The sequence below is a fragment of the Hippocampus zosterae genome, unplaced genomic scaffold, assembly GCF_025434085.1.
Source record: "Hippocampus zosterae strain Florida unplaced genomic scaffold, ASM2543408v3 HiC_scaffold_394, whole genome shotgun sequence".
Taxonomy (NCBI): Eukaryota; Metazoa; Chordata; class Actinopteri; order Syngnathiformes; family Syngnathidae; genus Hippocampus; species Hippocampus zosterae.
This window is the reverse complement of record NW_026262927.1, coordinates 5,443-28,093: the sequence shown is the minus strand read 5'-3', so window position 1 is coordinate 28,093 and position 22,651 is coordinate 5,443. Positions and strand designations below refer to the sequence as shown.

General features: G+C 49.3%; 2 protein-coding genes across 2 annotated transcripts; one reads left to right on the top strand and one right to left on the bottom strand.

Annotated features, from left to right (window-relative positions):
• The first annotated feature begins 7,955 nt into the window (after positions 1-7,955).
• LOC127595094 (peroxisomal catalase-like) lies at positions 7,956-9,416 on the top strand. Its single transcript, XM_052056786.1, is given in 1 exon segment — positions 7,956-9,416. A coding segment is annotated over 1 exon segment (1,461 nt).
• Positions 9,417-9,425: 9 nt separating this feature from the next.
• LOC127595093 (uncharacterized) lies at positions 9,426-10,528 on the bottom strand. Its single transcript, XM_052056785.1, has 2 exons — positions 10,515-10,528; positions 9,426-10,149 (listed from the first exon to the last, which is right to left on the bottom strand). Exons 1-2 carry the CDS (start codon positions 10,526-10,528, stop codon positions 9,426-9,428), a joined length of 738 nt encoding a protein of 245 aa, XP_051912745.1.
• Positions 10,529-22,651: the final 12,123 nt, after the last annotated feature.

Genomic DNA, 22,651 nt, shown 5'->3' with positions numbered 1-22,651 from the left:
TGGCTGTCCTGAAAGTATTTAGTGACTGCCTTGCTGTTTTTGCAGGTTTGGTGCTTTCTCGAGGCGAGTCTGCGCCGGAGGAGGCAACATTCTCCTATTTCATATTTCCTTTTAATTATTTATTCACTACTCTGTTAATTTAATTGCTCTAATATGAATTTCTTTACGGAATTAAAAATTAACTCCAGCCTCACAATAAACTCATTTAGGAATTCAGTTCATTGCGGGCTGCGGGACTAGCTCTCGAAAAAAATCAGCATAACTGTTTTTTTGCGAGGGCCCGGAAGTCAACTTTCTATCCAAAGTGCTCCCTAGGCAGGCCGTAAGCGATTCAAATTTTAATATTATAGATCTTATTATTTAAATTATCATTGTAATGCATGCATTTAAAATATCCTGAGCAGGTGGTCCGCCCCGCCTGACACCACCCGGCCGTTTCGCGCCAGAATCTTGTTCACCCGGCAGTTGTGGAACAGCGAATACCGGGCCCGCAGGTGCATGGTCAGCCCCTCCTCGTCAATTTGCACTACCAAAATGTCACCGTTTTATAGTCCAAGCAGGCCGAGCACCTGCGAGACGAATTCTCCAGCTGTGGCGGGGTGCTACGTGTTTAATTAGCAGCATTCCTTGGAATTAAGATGGTTTAATTTAACCAGTTTATCACGGCTACCCGTAAGAAAGATACTTCCTTTTAGCCGGACGAAGTTGATCGCCCTTGAGTGTAGGTTCTGTCGGGTCTAGACCAGCTCCAGTTTGCTGAGGTCGAAGATTGCGGCCTGCCGGTCCCTGGATACCGACACCATCACATCCCCCTCCATGTCCAGATCAGTGACCGTGGACCTGTGGACTTCGAGCCTTTTGACAATTTTCATGTCCCGCCACAGAATGATGCTTGCCTCAGATTTCGTTAGGGACCTGCAGGCTGAGGCGAATATGGGAAGAGTGGGGTGCATCTTTATCACCGAGATTTAGTTGGCGTGGCCGTAAAGTTTGGAGTGTTACGGCCAGAGAGTGTTCCTGACCAGGTAGTCTTCGTCAGGGGGGTGGCTGTAGCAATCATCTGCACGCCGCTGCAGACCCTCCTCCTCGCCTGCGGGTTCAGGCTCGCCATAGTCGAATCCTTCTATTTTGAACTCTCGAGACATCAGTCCCAGAGTCTGCCTGCCCGCCTCGGAGGTCACCCTGTACTCTAAGGGCGACTCTCTGGCTATTTAAGCCTTGCCGTGCAGTTTTAGAGGGTGGTTGGTAAGGGCATTGTTGAGGTTAATGTAACGGGCGGGTGGACTTAGAACTCTGATGACTTTCTCTTCTGCCCCCGAAATCAGGATATCGCTGGACTAGGCAGGCGCTGAGGGGTCTAACAGCGACGCAGGGGCGAAACGAACGCTGCTCATGTTCCAGCCGTGGACCTGCGCCCTTGAAAGTTACACCCATCGACCTTCCTTAGTCACAGAAAAAACTCGGGTGGTCTGGTCGGCAGAGCACGAGGCTACTCGAGTCCCGGACCCATCAAAATCAAGGTCGCATATTTCCTGACTGTGGCCTGTGACCAGCACTTAGCTGGTGAACTCGGACAGGTCGGCTGAAAAGGACCAGCTTAGGATGCTACCGTTGAAGTTGAGGCAGCAGAGTCGTTGCCCGCGGGTGGTCAGCGAGAAGAATGCGTTCTTGGTGCCACAGATCTGGCCCAGTCTAGTCCGGCTGGCCCAGAAGCCGGCCTCGTCCCTGTCCCATATCTGGACCGTCCTATCAAAGCTGCAGGAAGCGAGCTGCCCCCCTGCCATCCAGGCCAGGCCACTGACGTTTCCCTAATGCCCGTACAGCACACTTTCCAGTCTGGCCCACCATCCCTCTGTCAGTTCGTACTCATTCCGCTCGTAGGCAGGCTTGCTGCCCCGCAGCACGAGCCAGAGCCGGATGACCCCATCTTTGGAGCCAGAGGCCAGCCACACTTGGTCACCGAGGACCACACTGTCCAGCGCTTGGATGCTGTCGTTATGGCCCTGCAGACTGTTACAGAACTCCCATGACTCCTTCGTCCTCAAGTACACATGGACCTGCTTGTCGACTGACCCCAACGCGTACAGATTGTCGACCAGAGCCACTCCAAGTTCAATCCTGTGCTTGCTTGGAAACGACAAAGCGGGGCAGAGTTATGGCAGCCCGAAAGTCCCATCCGCGAAGACTGGCACATCGTCGATGATCGCCAGCACGAGGCTTTAAGCCCTTATCACTTTGTGGGCCGACCAGGCCTCCCCCTCCTGAGTGAAGATAGCCAACCAGCCTTTCGAAAAGCCCATGGTTACCCGGCCTGGCTGGCAGGCCAGGGCCGTGCAAGGACCGGTATCCGTATTCTTGAGGAAGAGAGTCGCTACCACTTTTTGGCAAGATATACGGTAAATGAGGCAGCTACTGGCCACCGCAAAGGCGAGTTGATCCGCGTCAGGCATGTGAAGCATCCGGTAAGCAGGGTTGGCACTCGCCATCGTCGTGACCGGCACAAGCATGGCCCACAAGAATTAATTATATAACCCGGCAGTTCGCCCCCTCATCCAGGGCCGAACACTATTCACACATGGATGATTAAATCATTATTTTTAAGCAGTGGCCCTTGTTTTGAGTGTGAACCCGTGCATCTCTCCGATCTATTCTTTTAGGACATCGTTGACCATTTTGTGCTGGTCGACCAGGGACTTGCCTTTGAACAGGGGTGACTCCACCTGGATGGTGTACATCTGCCCGCAGCCTCCCCCCACGGTCGTGTCCTTGACCTGCACGAAGCTGGCCCTCAGGTTCTGCTTCAGCTTGTCTGCGAACACGAGCTCCTTGCTCTTCTTGCAGAACCCTGCCATCAGCCTGCAGACCTGCATGCAAATTAATTAAGGTTTGCTCGCGCACCCTCAAGGCCGGTAGGACCAGGATCGGCTGTACATTACAGTCAAGCCTTCTGGGCTTCAGCCTTGGGGCTGCCGGGCAATCCATCAATATAAATCAAAGGCCTCTATTCTTATATAATGTATGCCAGTCTTTTTCCTCTGGCCAAGGTGAAAGCTAAGCGGAACCAAGAGGGCGAGTGGAAATACATTTCTATCGAGGGGGAAGTACTGGCCGCCATTGCGGCCAGCCGGGAGGCTCAGGGGTTCATTCGAACTGGCCTTGAGGAGTTGTGCGAGCAGGCTTTGCAGGTGGAAGGCTTGCATATAGAAATGATTGTGCTGGATGGTCTGCTGAGGATGGCAGTGGAGGTGCTAGGTGTGGCGGGGATGGTGCAGACTGTGGAGGCTCTTCAGAACAGAGTTGTCGCATACGTTAAATTTGAAATATTGGCGGTCCGACTATTTTAAAACACTTAGCTCTTCAGAAACTTGCTATCTGCTTATGAACCCGCTCCTCTGCTGGTGCCGGTTTTCCCGAGCCCTAAATATCAACCCCGAACCTTTCCTTGCAGCGTTGCCTTGCTGAAAGGCCTGCCTGAAAGTCCAACCCTACGGCAAGCACTGCATCGGCTGGGCCTGCTCCGACAGACTCTTCTGGCCGAAAACAGACTCAACCTGAAGCTGCATCGCAACCGGACAGTCGGGATGGGCGTAGACGACATCCTTTAAGCTTTAGGCAGCCTCATGACCGGCCGCTTTGAAGGGCATGTCGCTTTGAGCAAGGTGCTCAAAAGGCATACGGCGGAGAGCGATGGCAAGTACGAGGAGGTGATGGGGATGGTCCGATGCTACGTGCATTTTATAGAAGTGAATAGTTGATAATGCTGCCATTCCTAGCCAAGCGGACTTTAGACCCTCTGGTGAAGTCCTCCATGCTGTACCTCACCTTGACCTCGTCCGAGGAGGCCCACGTTAAGGCTGTTCTTTAGAGCCTTAGTGCGGTCATGGCTAACAAGCAGGCCAGCTCGCCTTATTTAAGTTTTGTAGATGGCCAACTGCTGGAAATGCTTAGGGGGTGCGGCCAGGCTTAATTTGCAGAAATGAAGATGGTTGGCCGGCTGGAGGTCAAGGGCTTGGTAGGAGAGCTAGGGTATCTCCATGAATATCGAATAAGCGGAGGACAAGGAAAAATTGAATTCTAAAGAAAAATAATCGATAAAAAAAAGGAGACGAAGAGCGACAAAGGTGTGATGGACGAGCGGCTGAAACAGGAAATGCTGGACAAAGTCAATAAAAAATCATCCATTCAGAAGATCCGAGAGAAAATAGCTGAGCCAGAGTCTCCGCCTCCCAAGTCCTGGTATACCTTCTTTCGCTAAAAAATGTCATCCCCGCAAGTCGACCTCTACGACGACCTGGAACTCAAAGTGATCCACAACAAGACCATCCACACAGTGCCAAGCCGCTGGCAGTACGGTGAGAAGCGCAGGCTAGTGGACCTGGGGTGGATCAAATTAGGGGGACTGCCGATCAGAGCCAAACAATTTTGGTGATTTATTGGGATATGTTGAGATGTGAGCATGATGACAGAAACAGCGTGACGATTAGGGGGCAGAAGGCGGAGCTGTGCTATGACTGCGAGAAAAGGGCGAGGGCGCAGAAGGACCCGCCGGCTAGGGAGGAGCAGCCAAGGCCGGAACAAGTAATACCTGTGACGGAGAAAGAGGAAAAGACTGGGCCTCCAGATCCAAAGGAAAAGCTGATGTAAGAGTAGATCTCCCCGACCCTTGCTTACAAGCAAATCGTCAAGCACTTTCTATAGCAACACGGCCCCAAGGCACTTCCGTCCATGCTCGCCTCGCTCTGCCAGTCTAAGTAACTACACCCCTACCAGAAATACCTGAGCCACTGCGAAACTCTCCTACAGCAGAGTCTGACCTGTCTCGAGCATGACATCGACCTGCGGATCTGTAGCGAGTGCTGGAAAGTGATCGACAGCCATTGCGTGATGGGGTGCCGGAAGCGGTATGAAGGGCAGGGTTTTCCCGAAGACCATACAGGATAGGTCAGACAAGCCTTCATCATTTTTTCGCCTGTCGTCTGTGCCTACAGGCAGTATAAGCTGCCGGTCGTCGAGTTCGTGGAAAGCGCTGGCCACGAGTTCATCTGCTTCTGGCATGAGCTATTGCCTGAAACCGTTGAATAGTCGGTATAAAAGGTGCCCTACTTCTCGGCCTGCACCAGGCTGAGTCCCTAGGAGTACATGCTAAGCGGGGGGCTGGTGATCACTGCCGCGGGTGATATGAAGATAGTGGCACAGTGCACAGCCTTCTAGATCACGCGCTCTCAAATTGTGAAAGGCGATTTCAGCAGACGCTATTTCTTCAGGACAATTCCCATGCCCGAAATGAAGCACAAGAGGGCCGGCCATTGCCTGGTCTCCACTACTGAAGGGACCCTTGTTGTGGGGGGACACAACGTCCAGGAAAAAGTGCTGTCGTCTGTTTAACTGCTTTAAGATGGGAAATGGGTCTAACTTACCCCTATGAAGCATGAGAGGACTCGTCCGACTGTCTTTTCGGTAGATAACTGTGTGGTCGTCAGTGGAGGGGTCGGCAGTGATGGCAAAATCCAGAATTCGCTAGAACTGCTTGATTTGTAGACAAAGCGCTGGTCTCTGCTGAAAGAGAGCAGTCTAGTAGGCGGTATCCCTTGCAAGCTATCAGACAGCAAGACCCTGATGTTCTGCGGCGCATCCGACAAAGACTTTAACCAGGACATCTATGAATATATTGACAAGACACGCTGCAAGAATACTGGCAAGTCGATCCCCACCGCCCGGACCTTCGGGGAGGCCAGGATTATCGTCTCTCCGAAAGGGGAAAACACATGCTGCGTGGTGTTCGGGGGGTGTGACTCTTTGGCTGTCGATTTCTGTTTCCTTAAGAAAGATCAGGTGACCTACGTTGGCACTTAGGAGACGTTGGCTGAGTAGGCAGCTGTACGGTTCATGGTTGACATCGAGAAGTAAGGCGAGCTGATGGGCCAGAAGCAGGATTTCTCCTTCTACCTCGAGAACCTGAAGCGGGACCTGCGGAAGTGCGCGGTGGCGGGGTTCCATTGAACGGCCATAACAATTTATACAAAAAATAATTCATGTTCAGAAACGCCTTCCAGAATGGCCCCACGGTCGATATCTTTGACTCCAGGGGTGCTGGACTGATTAGTGAACCCCAAGAGCGAGGCAGCCATGGCTATCTGCAGGCCTTCTAAAGAGACCTGTGCTCGTCGGTTTTTCGACAAGGAGCTGAAAAGCTACCTGGTCGAGCTGGAGGGTTACGGAGCCAAACTGAACTTCCCGAGGGATGACTCAAAAGAGCTGGGGTTGATGCAAAACTACCTGGTGCTGCAGCTCTACATCGAAATCGATCAGCCCTGGACTCTCGAGCTCGCGCTGACCGACACTTCCAAGACCAAGCGGCGGGTGATGCTCAGCAATATCCCTGGCAAGCTTGAAAGGAAATTCTTTCATGTGCGTTGCCACTACGAGTCCATCCGCAAGGAGATCTGGCTCAACCTCGCGATCAACCTGTACTCTTTCATGGGGGCGTTCAAGGGGCAGACCTTTCGCAGTCTTGATCAGATCGCGGTGGGGTCGCATTGTAGGCTAAGACGCATTTTTACCATGAAGGAGAGGCTAATTGAAATTTCGAATGAGGACGACCCGATGGCCGACCGCCATGTATACGGCGTGTACGTGCCCAAGCACTTCGCCTACCCGCCCAACATCCTCTACGCCAACCAAGTGATCGACTTCCAGGACGACCTCGAACTCTCGCCAGTCAAGGAATCCCCTCTTCTGCCGCCCATAAAAAAGCCCTCCTAGCCCAGACCGTTTGTGATGCAGAGCGAGCCTAAATTCTCGGACAAGATCGTCGTTGAGTCCACTCGAGTGGCCAGACGCAGGAAGCCTGAGGAGAAGAAGAAGGGCATGCTTGCGAGCGAAGGAGGGAAAATGGTCGGCTCGCAGGATGAGGAGGGGGTTAGAGGTCGGCAGAGGGGAAAATCCAAGGACAAGAAGAAGTTCAAGCCTCGAGAATAGCCTTTCTTGTCGGACCTGGAACAAACGAAGAGCAGACTATTGGCTCTAGCCGCGGAGCGAGGCGTACCTGAAGAAATGCCGGTGAGCAGGCCAACATAAAAAAGCGAGGCCAACGACCGCCCCGACAGCAACCCCCACCCTTCATAGTCCTAGACCAAGCCCCCCACACAACTACCCATCAGCATGCAAAAATCAAAGCCCAAGCCCAGACGCACCCCCTCCCCCAAGAAATAGGTCATCGAGTAGATCTAGGAGTGGAACAACAAGTAGCCCGAGGAGGAGATTTTCCGCAACGAGTTTGAGGAGGAGGATGACAACGAGTTCTACCGGCAGCGGGTGGAGTCGATCCGCGCGAGGGTGGAGGGCCAGTAATGAGCATTAATAGTTATGTCGGTCTAGGAGTTGAAGGATAAGCTTAAAATCCTGGTCAGTGAGAAGCAGCTGGTGGCGAAGGTCACTGAGTTGGCTGAGCAGGTCAACCTCTACTATAGGGGGAGGGTTGGCCCCGCCTCCCCGCTTGTGTTGGTAGTGGTGCTCGACGGTGCAAGTATTTTCTATTCCCGACTGGTGAGGTTGCTCGACCTGCCCTTGCAGGTTGAATTCATCAAGCTGCAGTCGTACAAGGGCACTGAAAGTACAGGCAACATATAGATGCTGATGGGCTGGAGGGGCGAGTTGAAGGGGCGGCATGTGCTGGTGGTGGAGGATATTGTGGATACGGGGAATACTGCCTAGTGGCTGGGTGAGGAGCTGCGGAGACAGGGAGCGGAGGGGGTGGACTGGTGCGTCATGATGCACAAAGTGGGGGTGAAGGCAGAACTCCGGTTCGCAGGGTTCGCAAAGGACAAAGAATTCGTGGTGGGCGAGGGGCTGGACTACAACGGGCTGTTCCGGGGCCTGCGAGGGATTCACACTCTGTGCATATAATGAGAATCAAAAGCCCGCTATTAGATTACTGTGTAGGATACATCAATATTATGGAGAAAAAAGTGTTGACCACCTCCACGGGGCAGCCTGTGGACGACAACCAGAACTCTGTCACTGCAGGGGAGTATGGGCCCATTGCCATATCGGATTTCCATCTGATTGACAAGCTGGCCCACTTCGACCGGGAGCGCATCCCGGAGAGGGTGGTCCATGCTAAGGGCTCGGGGGCACATGGGTACTTTGTTGTCACGAATGACGTCACCAAGTACACCAAGGCCAAAGTCTTCTAGAAGGTCGATGAGAAGACTCCAGTCTTTGCCAGGTTCTCGACAGTCGGCGGAGAGAAGGGCTCTGCGGACACCCAGCGCGACCCTCGGGGGTTCGCGGTCAAGTTCTACACGGAGGACGGCAACTGGGACATGGTGGGCAACAACACCCCAGTGTTCTTCATCCGGGATCCAGTCAAATTCCCGGATTTCATCCACACCCAGAAACGGAACCCCGAGACCAACCTCCCCGACCCGAACATGGTCTGGGACTTCCTTTCGCTGGTGCCTGAGAGCACACACCAGGTGACCGTGCTCTACTCGGACCGGGGCACGCCTGACGGATACCGGCACATGAACGGGTACTCTTCCCACACCTTCCGCTGGGTCAACAAGAAGGAAGAGAGCTTCTGGGTCAAGTACCATTTCAAGACCGCCTCGGGCATCCAAAACCTGCATGCCAAGAAGGCCGGCGAGCTGAAGGGCTCGGACCCTGACTACTCCCAGCGCGACCTGTTCTTCCATCTCAAGAGCGGCAAGACCTCGGAATGGAACCTGTTCGTGCAGGTGATGCCTGAGGAGGAAGGCTTCAAGTACAAGTGGAACATCTTCGATGTGACCAAGGTGTGGCCGCATTCGGACTACCCCCTCATTCCGGTCGGCAAGTTGGTGCTCAACAAGAATCCGGCCAACTACTTCGCGGATGTGGAGCAGTCGGCCTTCTCGCCGGGCCACCTCATCCCTGGCATGGAGCCCTCCATGGACAAGATGCTGCAAGGCCGGCTGTTCTCATACCCCGACACCCACCGGCACCGGCTGGGCGCCAACTACGACCAGATCCCGATCAACTGCCCCTACCGCGCCCGGGTGCACAACAACCAGCGGGACGGCCCCGCCTGCGTCAACGGCAACCAGGGCAGCAACCCCAACTACGAGCCCAACTCGTTCAAAAACTACGAGTTCCGCAGTGACGCCAGGTATGCGCCTTACCGCGTGACGGGCGTGCTGGGGCGGTTCCGGCCAGGCCACCCCAACGACGACTTCGCGCAGCCGGGGGCGCTGTTCCGGAAGGTCATGTCCGAGAAACAGCGGGGCTGGCTGCTCGAGAACATCGGCGGGCACCTGAAGGAAGCCGGCCGTGACATCCAGGAGCGAGCCATCCGCAACTTCCTGAAGTCCGACCCCGAGTACGGCGAGAAGCTGGCAGATTCGCTGGGCTTCCCTGCGCTGAAGGCACGGCTCTGACCCACATCATTATTCATCTTCGCGGCGAGGGTTCACCAGCGCAGTGAACTCCTGGAAGTTAAGAGCCCCGTCGTGATCGAGGTCGCCCCGCTCGAAGATCAGGTTCAGGTGGTCATTCGAAATGTACTCGCCTACGCTTTCCGCCACCTCGGCCACCATCTCCGGTGAGATTTTGCCACGGTTTTCAGTGTCAAACAGCTTGAATATCCGTTCGTAGTGCTCCTTGGAATGCCGCTTCGGCAGGACCTCCCCCATCACCGCGATAAAGCTGGCCAAGCTGATAGGGTCCTCGTATTCGAGGTTGGCCCGCTTGAGCAGATCCCGAACGGCAGCCTTCTTGACAGGAAATCCAAAGGCCCTCATAACCGACTTGAGATCAGCCCCCGAAATGGATCCAATGCCGCGGTCATCGTACAGTTTGAAGGCCAGTTCCAGCTCCCTGAGGGTCTCGGGGTCCAGCTCGGTCTCTACCTTCTTCCTGAACATATTATCTCTAACGTTGATTATATCATGAGGCTGGCAGGCGTCCTGGGGTACTGTCGCACGCCTGCCGCGCAGGCGTGGCTGAGGGGGTAGCCGGTCCCTGAGAGGGGGTAGGCTGCGGCTCGGGTGAGGGAGATGCTGCCCCGCAGCCCGGGGGTCATCCGGATCAGACACTTCGAGTTCGAGAATACGAGGGGGACTGTCCCTTACTACCAATTCGATCGGATAGAGGCGCAGGTCCGGCCTCTTACTGTCGAAGAAATCGCACAGGAGACATTACGCCAGCAAGGCCGCTCCGAGGCCGCGCGCAGCCAGGCGGTGTAGCAAAGGCTGCAGCAGTTGGTCGGGGACAACGAGGAAAGGCTGGTGGCCTTACTGAAGAAAAAGAAAGGGAGCGAGGTGATAAGCCTGAAGGAAGAGCTGTCAAAGCTGGAGGGGATGTCGGACGAGTAGTTTGCGGGCTGGGCAAAAGGGCCTGTGAGATGCCTTCATTCCAAATCATCTATCATGGATTATAGCGAGGACCCCGCCAAAACCCCTTAGTTGGAGTTGTAGCGGATAGTCGAGGCTAGAGACCCGCCTCTGCTGCTAAGTCCTCCGCCCAGGCGCAGGTACCCTGTCAACCCCATGACGCCCAACCTTATGGAAGTCCAGACTCCGGTCGTCCTTGTCCGCGAGAATAGGGATCTGCTCGGGGTCAACCCTGAGCGTCTGTTCGACGAGGAGGGCAACCACACTGTCGAGGAGAGTGAGGACGGCGGCTCGCCTGGGGATTAATCCCGGCAGGTCGAGAGGACGGCCATCCGCGAGCCTCTGGAGTCGCCGAGAGCCATCGAGACCATCCGCCGGCCGGTCTCCCGCCCGCGGATCCGGACGGCTGCCCAACGCGGCGAGGAGGAGCAGGTGACCTGCAACTGCAAGAAGAGCCGCTGCCTAAAGTTCTACTGCGACTGCTTCACAAAGGGATAGATTTGCGGGCCCAGGTGCAACTGCTTTGATTGCCACAACAACGAGGCTTTCTGGGGGAGCGCCTGAGTGCCATGAAGGCCATGACCGAGCGCAACCCCAAGGCCTTCGAGTCCAAGGTGTACCGAGGCGTCCGTCACGCCAAGGGGTGCAACTGCAGGAAGTCCAACTGCCAGAAGCGGTACTGCGAGTGCTACCAGGCGGGGGTGGCCTGCACTGAGCTGTGCAAGTGCGACTCCTGCAAGAACCGGTAGGCCTGCGTCCACCCCCATCGGCGCAGGAGGAGGTGAGCATGGTGATGTGATACGTAAATGTATCTTCAATGATACGGTTCTCGAGCTTCATTTCGATCGCTGCAGCATTGCGAAGTTGCCCACCACCAGGGTCACTGGAACCAGGGGCACCAGCGCCTGCAGGGCTTCGATCATGGTCCAGCTGATCCAGAACATCGCCAGCACGTAGACCACCCTCCCCAGGCAGGCCATAAAGGCCAGGTTCAGCACGATCCCCACCAGACTCTTCGGAAACCTTCCGAGATTGATGCCAGCCTTGCCCGCCTGCAGTCCAAACGACAGCCCGATGATCACCACCATGATCGTATACACCGCGATGAACTGGTCAGCTCCGGACAGGCATGTTGGGAGCAGGCCTCTCAGCGACTGGAGGCACGTCGATGGGGTCCTTGACGGTCAGAGAGAACTCGTCCTTGATGGAGTCGAGTGGCCTGGAAAAGGTGATTCTGGCAGGAGCGATGGTTGTTTGCTGTGATTTCGTGGTGTTGTCGGTGCTGCCGACCAGCAGCTGCAGGGAGTAGCGGCCGGGCAGCGGCTGGATCATGAGCGGGTCACCTAAATCAACCATGGCGATAAACTGCCCCTCGCCTTCTTCGTAGCGCGCAATCACAGGTGAAGAGGGCTCCGCCCCTTCCTCGTTCTTCAGGAAAAAGGCAACAAAGTCAGTAGCCTTCGGCAGCCTGATCTTCGCCAGGATTTTATGAAACTCGTTGAGTTCGAGGGTTTCTGAAAGCGGGCGACCAGCCGGCACGGTCAGCTCGCGAGGGCTGTCCCTGCCAGTGACCTACAGGCGGATCTCCGGGAACTGTGCAAAAGCGGCCGCCAGACATGCCAACAACATCATAATCTATGTTCACTAAATCAGCAGACTGTCATCCCAGTCCTCCTCCTCCTCGCAGTCGCCGTCCAGCTGCCGGGCCTGTTTGCGGTCCATCAGCAGCAGCACCATTTCCAGGAGGATTGAAAGCCCTGCCAGGGACAGGTAGACGATGATGCAGAGAGAGTAGCCTTGGCGCCGGGTGGTGGTGAGGGAGACCAGCCAGGCTGCGAGGGCAGGGGTGACGCACATTGAGAGGGCCTGGGTGCTGCAGATCAGGCCGAATGCGGTCCCGAGGCTTTCCTATGGGACGATTAGAGGCACGCAGCCGGTCAGGATCGTGTAGTTGCCGGATATGCCGGCTCCCAGCGCCATGAAAGACAGCACCTGCAGCGGCCAGTTCAAGGCAGCTGCGGGACGGATATCCAGCTGCAGGGCCATGGACAGGGCGACTGCCAGGCTGATCATGAAAAGCAGTCTGCGCTTCTGACTGAACCTGCGATCCAGCCAGGCCCAGAGCGGCGTAGAGAGGAAGCTGACAGACATGGGCAGGAACAGTAGAAAGCCTGCCTGCTGGTAGCTGAAGCCATTGCGGATTGTCAGGATGTCGTTGGCGTTGTCCATGAAGGGCGAGTAGCTGCTTTCGAGGAGGAAGACCAGCCCCAGCAGCAGGTAAAACACGAGGCCGAGACTGCCCACCCGCCCGCAGCTGAACTTCTCGACCGCCATGGCCTCTTCCTTAACGATGAATTGCTGGCGCTGGGCAGCCAGCCCCTTCTCGAATCGGACCAGCACTCCTACCGCCAGCAGCCCTGCCCCCGCGACGCAAAGGCCCACCAGGGCCGGGTACTCAGCACTGCCGAGTTGCTAGACCAGCAGCGGTGTCAGAGCGTTGTTGACCGCCTCGAACAGCCAGGCTATATTCACCCCCAGGCCGAGGAAGAGGGTCAGTCTGGGCACATCTACGTAGGTGGAGAGGATGACTGATTGCAGTGCGAAGGCGTTCTCGCCGAAGGTGCCGAGTAGCACCCGGCCGGCTATTAGAACCCAGTACCATGCTGGCTGCCCTGCGTAGGCCATTCGGACGGCCAGCCATACCGCCAGGGCGGACAGTCCCAACCCTCCTGCAAACAGCATCCCGCAGACCGCCACCCCCCACCTGTCGATCACAACCCCTCCGATCACACAGGCGAAGATGGCCGGCAGCTGGGTGAGCGTGTAGCTGAGGTTGAACTCCTGGAGGGTCAGCGAGAAGGGCGGGTGCTCGAGGGTGGCCTGCATGGCCATGAGCAGGTCGTAGTTGTAGGTGTAGCCGAGGGGCAGCAGGCAGCCCAGTCCCAACAGCAGATACTGTTGGCGGGCGGTAATCCTGCCTTCCATTATGATGGGGTAGCAACTGTCATGGGTCAGAGCCTGCGCCGCTTGCGGGGGGCGGGCTCTTAATCAAGCTTCTTGCGCCGGTCTCGGCGCTCATGCTCACCCGTCTCGGAAGGGTTACCCTCCTCTTCCTTCTGGAGGGTTGTGATCAGCTCCTTCAGGCGGGCTTCGATGTCCTGTCGCTGGCAGCGACTGCAGGAGCACAGGTATTGACAGTAAGGGCAGCTGCTACCCATGCTCTTGTAGAACACCTTGATGCAGTTGGTGCAGAAGGCCCTTCCGCAGCTCCTCTTCGATACGCGGGTAGTCCGGTCCAGCACGGTATCTCCTCCCCCGCAGATGTACACGTGGGCGGGCATCAGCATGTACTTGCACTGATGGCAGGTGAACAAGTCGTCGATACGGCAGGTCTGGTAGTCCTGACGGCCAGGGAGGATGGACTTGTCGATCGGGTCCTTAGGCCGCTCCAGCAGCCGCGAGGCTGCCTCCATGGCGAACGCGAGGGCGCTGTACTGGCACTTGAACGATAAGTTGTAGTAACTGAACAGCGAAGCTTACCGAAGCCGGTCCAGATCCTGCAGCTCTGCTACCGGGATGCGTTTGGGCTGTTTCCTTAGAGCCCGCTCAAAGTACACGTAGTAAAAATTGCCTCTGCCGATTTTGAATGGGCCTTCCGTGAAAGCTATCGACTCCAGTTCCTGTTTGGCCTGGATCTCGGTCAGCTGAATCTGCGCCCCGGCCAGAAAGGTATGCCGGTTGGCGGCCACCACGGACTCCGCATCACAGTCAGTCCTGCGAGCGAGGCGTGCAAGTGCCCGGCCATTTCTGAGGGAAGTCTTTTGCAGGACCTTCTGCAACCGCTCCGCCTCTTAAGATACAATGTCGCTGGATTGCTATTGGCTGGATTTACGGGCCTGGGGAGGTCTGCCCACCCTTTTGCGGGGGGCGCTGTGGGTGTCGGGCTGGTGGCTTGGCTTGGTCGCCCGGGTGCCTGCACCACGTCGGATGTTGGTCACTAGCTGGGCTGAGGCGATTCCTGTCAGTAGTGGGGTTACTGACTTGGTGGGCAGTCTGCTCAGGTACTCTGGCCTGATCGTCTGACTGAATGCAGCCATCGCCTCCAACGATGGAAAGTTGGCGGCCTTAAATGCAGGATGTGATTGGCCACCTCGAGGCTGCCCAGTCTGACTCTCGTAGGTGGGGACAGCTGTTAGGCAGTTGTGGAGTTGCACCAGCTAATCGGAGAGGACGGGCTTGGCGTTGAAGTAGTGATCACTGACATTTTCCCAAAGTTCATGGTAGACGTCAAAAAGGGAGACCACTTTGCGAGGGGGAGAGTGCCGCAGGCAGGAGGGGCAGGGCTGGCCTCCAGGCCTGGCGGCGAAGGGACACACTGCCGCCTAAAGGCGGTTTATTCTGAAAAGAAGGGAGTCCATTAATAAAAGGGGCGAGTTGAACTGCCCGAGAGGCGGCAGGCATTATTAATATGGAATTGCGATATATTATGCCTGCCACATTTAATGTAGAAGCCGCTGCAAAAATATGCTTTAAGCCGCAAGGCCCAGACCAAGCGGGTCGTCAAGGCCTGGACTCCGGAGGAGGACGAAATGCTGGTCCGCCTTGCCGAGGAGCACGAGTGTGACTGGAAAGAGGTCGCTGAGAGGATGGCCAAACGGAACGTCAACCAGTGCATCCACCGCTACCGAAGAGTCAAGGGCATTCAGGGCGGGAAGGGCCGCTGGAGTACCGAGGAGGACGAACTGGTGCTAAAGTTCGTGAGGGATTTCGGCAATGACTGGGTGCGAATCAGCAAGCAGCTGCGGCGCAGGACTGGCAAGCAAATCCGCGAGAGGTACATAAACAAGCTGGACCCTAGCATCAACCGATCCGAATTCACCGAGGACGAAGACCACTTGATAATAAAGCTGTACAATGCGATCGGCAGCCGCTGGAACTAAATCTCGCAGCACCTGCAGCACCGGCCTGAGAATATGGTCAAAAACAGGTTTTATTCGCATATCAGGAGGTTCTACCAGGTGGAGTCGCATCCCGTGTTCAAGCAGGAGTGTCCTGAGGACGTGCGGCCCCGCATGAAATAACAGGAGGAGTTGCCGCCCAGACTGGCCCTCGGCAAGCTCGAATCCGTAGTGCTGAGCAGGCAAGATTCCATCCTCAGCGAGCGGCTGGACCTACCCGACTAGATCCCAAGCCTGCTCGAAAAGAACTCCAAGCCCACGCAGAAGCCGTTCCCGTGGGTGGACTGATTTGCTATAAATTAATAATGGGAGCAATCCCCGAAGAGTACGACTGGCCGCACCGAAGGGGGTTGGGGTTGGGGTTGGGGTTGGGGTTGGGGTTGGGGTTGGGGTTGGGGTTGGGGTTGGGGTTGGGGTTGGGGTTGGGGTTGGGGTTGGGGTTGGCTGGCAAGAAGGCCCTTGAACTGCTTTATAAGGAGATCGAGGTCATGAAGGCCTTCCGCCATGAGAACATAATCAATCTCCTGGAAGTGTTCGATTCTCCTGAGGAATGCTTCCTGGTGATGGAACTGGCAGAGGGTAACCTCCGGGAAGTTATGGACAAGGCCGGCAGGATGGGCCAATAGGAGGCCACCCGGGTGTTCCAGGATGTCGTTAAGGCAGTGGAAGTGATGGTGGGCAAGGGCTACATCCACCGTGATGTCAAGCCCGAGAACATCCTCCATAAGGGCGGGGTGTACAAGTTGGCCGATTTCGGGTTTGCGACCAAGACGGACATACGTGGGGTCAACAAGATGTCGATGCTGTGTGGGACACCGCTTTACATGGCCCCACAGATCCTTGAGGAGCAGGCTTACACCTCAAAGTGTGATGTCTGGAGTTGGGGGCTGGTCCTTTACGAACTCATCTGTGGAGTCAACCCCTGGCCATGCCGTAGTGAGACCTCCTACCTCAGGGCTATCAAGACGACGCCCCTACGATTTCCTTATGACGTAGTGATCAGCCAGCAGACCAAGGATTTTATCAGCCGCTGCCTGGTCTACGACTAAAAACAGAGGATGGGTTGGGAGGAGTTCTTTCGCCATGACTTTTTGAGGAACATGCATACCCCTCAGAAGCGGATCGAGGTGGGTGGCACTCAGAAGAAGGCCTTGAAGCGGCTGTCTTAACTAATCATCGAGCAAAAAGTCGACATCGCAAAGATTTTCGAGGAATACAAGAAGAAGACTGGCAAGACCAGCCTCGATCAACGATCCTTCCAGTACTTCGTCAAAAAGATCGATCCCAGCCTGACCTCTTTCGAATGTTCCTAGCTCTTTACCCTGTTCGACCAGGATCACTCTGGTACCATTGAGATGCAGGAAATAGTCACCCTCCTTTCAGAATTCGATTTTCGTGAGGACAACAAACCTCAGCGAGTGATTCACGAGCTCAAGACGATCATCCGGGAAAAGAACATCGATGCGCTCAAGCTGTTTACTCGGATCGATAAGGACAAGTCCGGCAGCATAGGGACAACAGAGTTTGAGGAATTCATGAAGGCGATCGCACCAGGCCTGCGGCAAGCTGAAATCAGTCAGATTTTTAAGCTGATTGACTCGGACGGCCGGGGCAGCATTTCCCTACAGGAATTCTTTGAAAGTATTGGCCAGGAAAATATTGAGATTCGAGAGACCACTTATGCAAGAAGAATTCTGCGAGCTCTCAGGAGTATAATGGTGCAGAGGAATATTTCGGTTATGGACTTGATGAGGAAATACGATCCTGACAGGAACGGCCTGGACCCCGCCGAATTCCTGAACATCATAATGAAGATCGACCCCTACGCAGACCCAGACGAGGTTAACCGAGTCTTCGTCTTCGTCTCGAAAGGGGTCGACAACATAACTGCCGAATAACTTTACAAGGCCCTAAACGCAGCGTGACCCGCTTATGATATAATGATGTGTTATACTTGTTAATACCTTAGTTAAAGCACAATGTTATCTAACTACTGTTCAGGTAGATCCTAGAAATTATGGCGATAATGATCAGAATCTTTGAACTAACAGCAGAGCTTGCTCTCTCTATTCCTTGATTTATAGCAAGGCTGGACGTGTTTTAATTTAATATTCACAAAAATTAGTCCAATTTTAATTAATGGTCATAAGAAATACTTAATAATCTAAATAATCATTTGATTTCTGGTAAATTCCATTATTTAAGCAATGAAGAGACGATCTATTAATTTATCGAATTGAATTACTCTTATTCTTCATTAAAGCTCAAGAATTATTAGTCAATATTGCATAGGACCTGAAAATCACATATTTTCTTCCCTGAAATAATGCGGGCGTACAACGGATTGTAACATTCCTTCATTTTACTGAAAGTAGGCAGCCATCCGAATATTTAATATTTTATTAACTAAATTATGTAAATAAATTAATGAGATTTTAATTAGTATGCTATTTCTTCAGCAAGTTCCAACGTATAACAGTTTCTATTTAAAATTGCATCGGTTAATAAGATATATATTTTTCGAAACTTATTAAGCTAGAACAAATGACCTATCATCCAGTCATTAAGTTAGTGTAACTATTGTAGGGAAAAATCGAGATTTTTTGGTACAAATAGTACAATTAGTTATACCCTTTGAATTTTTTTAATTATTTTGCTTAAAATGTACCATACAATAGGTTCAATGATATTCGACGAGAAAGTGAATATTTTTATTGCTAGATTTTAAGTTAATCGTATTTTATGTAATTCATTTTTTTTAAATATATCATAGTTTTCTTTTATTATTATTTATTTAATATTCTCATGCATTCTAGCAATTAAAAAGTAATTGTAATTTAGTAATTAAAGAAAAATTTAAAGCTTATTGTATTATTTTTATTTATTAATATAAAATGCCCTTAGAATATTGTATGTTAGAAAATCAAGATTATTTTCAACTATAAATTCAACTTGATAATCTAACATTTAGCAGCCCTACTCATATTGCTATTTTAAAAAATGATCCCGCAGTTTAAACTCATTTCGAATAATTTATCTAAACTGTTTTCCTAACTTGGTGAGAATAAGAGTTAAATATTCTTCTATTTTTGTTTTCTTTTTTTCTTCTATTTTTTTGTATTCTATTTATGTTATTTATTTATCTATTTTTATTAAATGTTCTTAAACAATTATGCTGATTAATTAAAGTAAAATAATTCCATTTTATTTGATTTTTTCGCGTTTTTATCTAATAGATTAATACTAATGCTTGAGAAAATGTGCGAGAATTTAAAGTGTTAGTTTTTCTCTTTTATAAATGGTCAAAGTTTATAGCCGCTTCACTTATTTAAACAGGGATAGTTTAGCAATTCCTGTATGGTCTCTTTTGATAAGTTAGGCATTGATATATTGCATCTTGAAATATTCGTAGGCAGAAAATAATTAATTCTTTTCTTTGAACTGAATGTATTTGAACATTTAGAAAAAACCATTTATTAACTTTAAGCGAATTAAAGTACCGTATTCTTTATTATATTATTTCTAAACTACTTTAAATAAATTTAACGGATTAAAAAGTACTTCCTTTTAAAATCCTTTTATAAGACAGAAGCCCTCTGATTTTTTGTATTAATCGATCTAAATAAAAAACATACAGTTTTAATGAAATTTCTTTGCAGTTTGGAGGTCTTAAGAAGTTGAAAAGAAACTATTAATTTGAACTATTTTGCCTACTTGTAGTTACTCAAGCTAAATAGAGTTGATCGTTGCCCTCGATAAAGAATCCCAAATGTGCGATCAATCAATTTAAACTAATTTTTGATAGCTTGGGTTAAAAGCATCCAAGGGTATTTAATTTTATTCATAAGTCTTGGCTATTAGCTCATTTGTTGAGCTGTATTATTTATAAAATTATAAAAACCAGAAGACTCACTTTTATACAATTCAATAATTCGACCATTCTACATCTATTACAAGAAGTAAATCTGTTGTTAAGGGTTTAAAATGCTTTTAAATTATTTTTTGTCAACTTATTCATCATCACTTTTTCTACTAAGGTACCAATACTTAAAATTCTCTTAAAAGTAATCATCCTTTTAAAAGTCGATTATTTTGAATGAGAATCTCTATTTCTTATAAAATTATCTTTTTTTTAAATCTGCTTTAATTTGGGCGCAAGTATTTACAAATTATGGTTTTATAGGAAGCGTTTTCATTTCCAGTTTATACAAAAAAAAAATCTTTATATATATGTTAATATAGGTCTGTAAATATATTTTTTATCTAATTCTTCGACAGTTTATGATTATTGTTTTAAAAGATACAGAATTTGGACAGTCTTAATTTAACTAAGAACCTTTATTAAATCCATAGGATGAATTAATGTAGAGGCGATGAGAACATTGCTGCCAATTGGATATCTAATATTATTGTTAAAGTTCATTAAGTCGTAGCCACTACTCTAAACACCATACATTTTATTGAATATAAATTCGTTTTATAGGCATTTAATATCGTAACTTTTAGTTTCTTAGCTCCTAACATGATATAAATTAAATTTCTTAAATGTTGGAGATTAGAGACGATGTTAATTTGCTATCCATAGAATATTGTAACCCTGCACCAATTTTGCAAACAGAGAAGAATCGTCTTCGAGATTGTCTAGTTATTATCGTGAGTATTTTTAGGGACTTTTGTTGAAAGAACCCTTCTCTATTATTTAAGGCTCACTACATTAAAGAAAAACAACAGCCGATTCACTATGTTAGGGTTCAATATCTATTAGGACAAATGACTCTTCACTTTTTATTTCCGAAGTATCTGTATTCATTATTATAAATAGGTGGATTTTTATTGGCACCCATCGTTTTATCATAATCGCGAAGGGTCCACAAATAATCAACAAAAATATCTTTTTTATAAAAATGTTGGTGTTTGATCGTGTTTAGTGAAATTTTCTCTAACAATAATAAGCGTAGCATGTCATTATACCTCGTCATCCATATAATTCAATCTCAGAAGCTGAGAATCACTGCATTTTTTAAATAAAAGCAAATTCATTGATTATGATGCTCATATAATTAAACAGGAATGAGTGGGTCACACCTTAGATTGTCGATACGATAATTAAAGAGCCTCTGCATGGGGTCAATTTATATCTTGCCCTTTGCCCTAAATGCTTCTTCTTGTACTCCTCGGGCACACATGTAGAAGGCAGGCTGATCCGCGAGCCTTTGAACCAACAAAACTCCCCCACACTTTTCTGCCCTTTGCGCCTCGACACTTATGATTCGGGCATAGTAAGATCAAAATTTCCAGAAGAAGTCTGAAGAATTGTTCAGCATCTATGATTCTTAAAACAGGATACCAATATAACGACGACAACCGCAGTCCATCTTTTACAACTATCATCCCAGCTGTAATACCCACAGTATTTTTTTTTAAATTAAATAACCTTCCCTCAGCATTTCCCACAGGAGTTTTTTTGAAAGCATTGACCAGGAAAATATTGAGATTATGCGAGGAGAATTCTGTGAGCTCTCAGGAGTTTAATGGTGCAGGAATATTTCGCTTTGATTAGGATATACGATCCTGACAGGAATGGTCTGGATCCCGCCGAATTCCTGAACATAATGAAGATCGACCCCTACGCAGACCCAGACGAGGTTAACCGAGCCATCGTCTTCCCCTCGATAACATAACTGCCAAATAACTTTACAAGGCCCAAACGCAGAGTGATCCTCTTAATTAAATGTCATAAGCGTCGATGTTAGCGAATAATGACGTGTTAATACCTTAGTTAAAGCACATTGCTATTTAACCACTGTTTAGGTCGATCAAACACAGAAATTGTTAACAAAAATATGTTTTGCTTGGTTGACACTATCTTTTGAATCTTCATATATTCAGATATTTCTGAGGAATGAATAGGCGAAGGTTGCGAATATCAATTCGCCTTTAATTAATATAATCATGGATATATCAGATATTCAGAGCGAAGAGTCCGCTATTCTAGTGGATGCCCCACACGAAGATGCTTAAAGCAGTGAAAAGACTGTTGTTGTTTCTTTAAGACCTGAATCAGACTTCATTACGATACCAAAACGGACAGATGAGCTCGAAATTATTGAGCCCGGCCAAATTACAACCAAATAATCTCAAACAGGAACAATTTTAGTCAAAAACTCTGTATATGATCAGCCTTAGATCAGGTAACTTGAGGAACTTAAGTAAGATCCTTAATATCAATTTAAAAAGTTGCTCAAAACAACAAATATTATTTGGCTTGTTAAGTAATACAACCATATATCACCTAAATTTGAGAAATACGACATTTATGACGTAGATGTAACCTTGGTTCTACAGAGTAAAAGTCTTGTTTTACCATTATCAAAGAATCCAACAATTTTAGTCTATGAGAACTAACTTTAATTCTATGAAAGCTAGCATGGTCGCTTAAAATAAATAATGAAAAATATTTTTCCTTCAATCAAATATTTTTTTTGCTTTAGTTATAACAGCTAGTATTTTGATAATTAGTATAAAGTGGAGTCTGAGTAATTGCTTTTATATATTCTTGATAAGATTAATAAAGAAAATAATAGGGATCCAAAGCAAGACTTGATTCTATGGGCTGTCTGTAGGCATGATACAAAATAATTGGAAAGTTAGTATAGATTTGATAAAGTTTCATTAATCAATGACTGTGTGCATAACATATAAAAAATAAATTTTTCAGTCAGATATAATGTATTAATTCATTCAACATAAGACCATCATAGGAAGCTAAATATGATCCTTAAGAGGTTATAAACTGTTTAAAGAGTGTATCTTATTAAATATTATGGAGAGAATGATGAATAATTAAGAGATAAATATGCTTAACTAATTATAAAGCCATAGTTTGTAAGTACATGTTCATAAATTGTGTCAGACTTAGAAAAAAATCTTTCTTTTAATCCATACCGATTTTCATTCGATATTGTTGATTTTTAGTTAGAAGATTATTTTGAAAAAAACTTTAAATATTTTTATCTTAGTAGAACTATCGATGACATATAAGTCGACAAAAAAAAGAGTGCATAATTTAAAAAATATTTAGACTTCATATAGAAAGATGTCCTAGAACTTTATCAAAGTTAGTAAAAAAAATTTTACTATCTTATTAATAATGCAGCTCAAAATGTTGGTTAATAGCCAAAAATTATTAATAAAATAAAATATCCTTGGATGATGCTTGTGCAATAAATCAAAAAACGGTTTGCAAATATCGATTGTATAATTCCTACCATTTACCGAGGCGCATATCTCAATTAAATTTAGATATAATAGATGAAGGAAGGT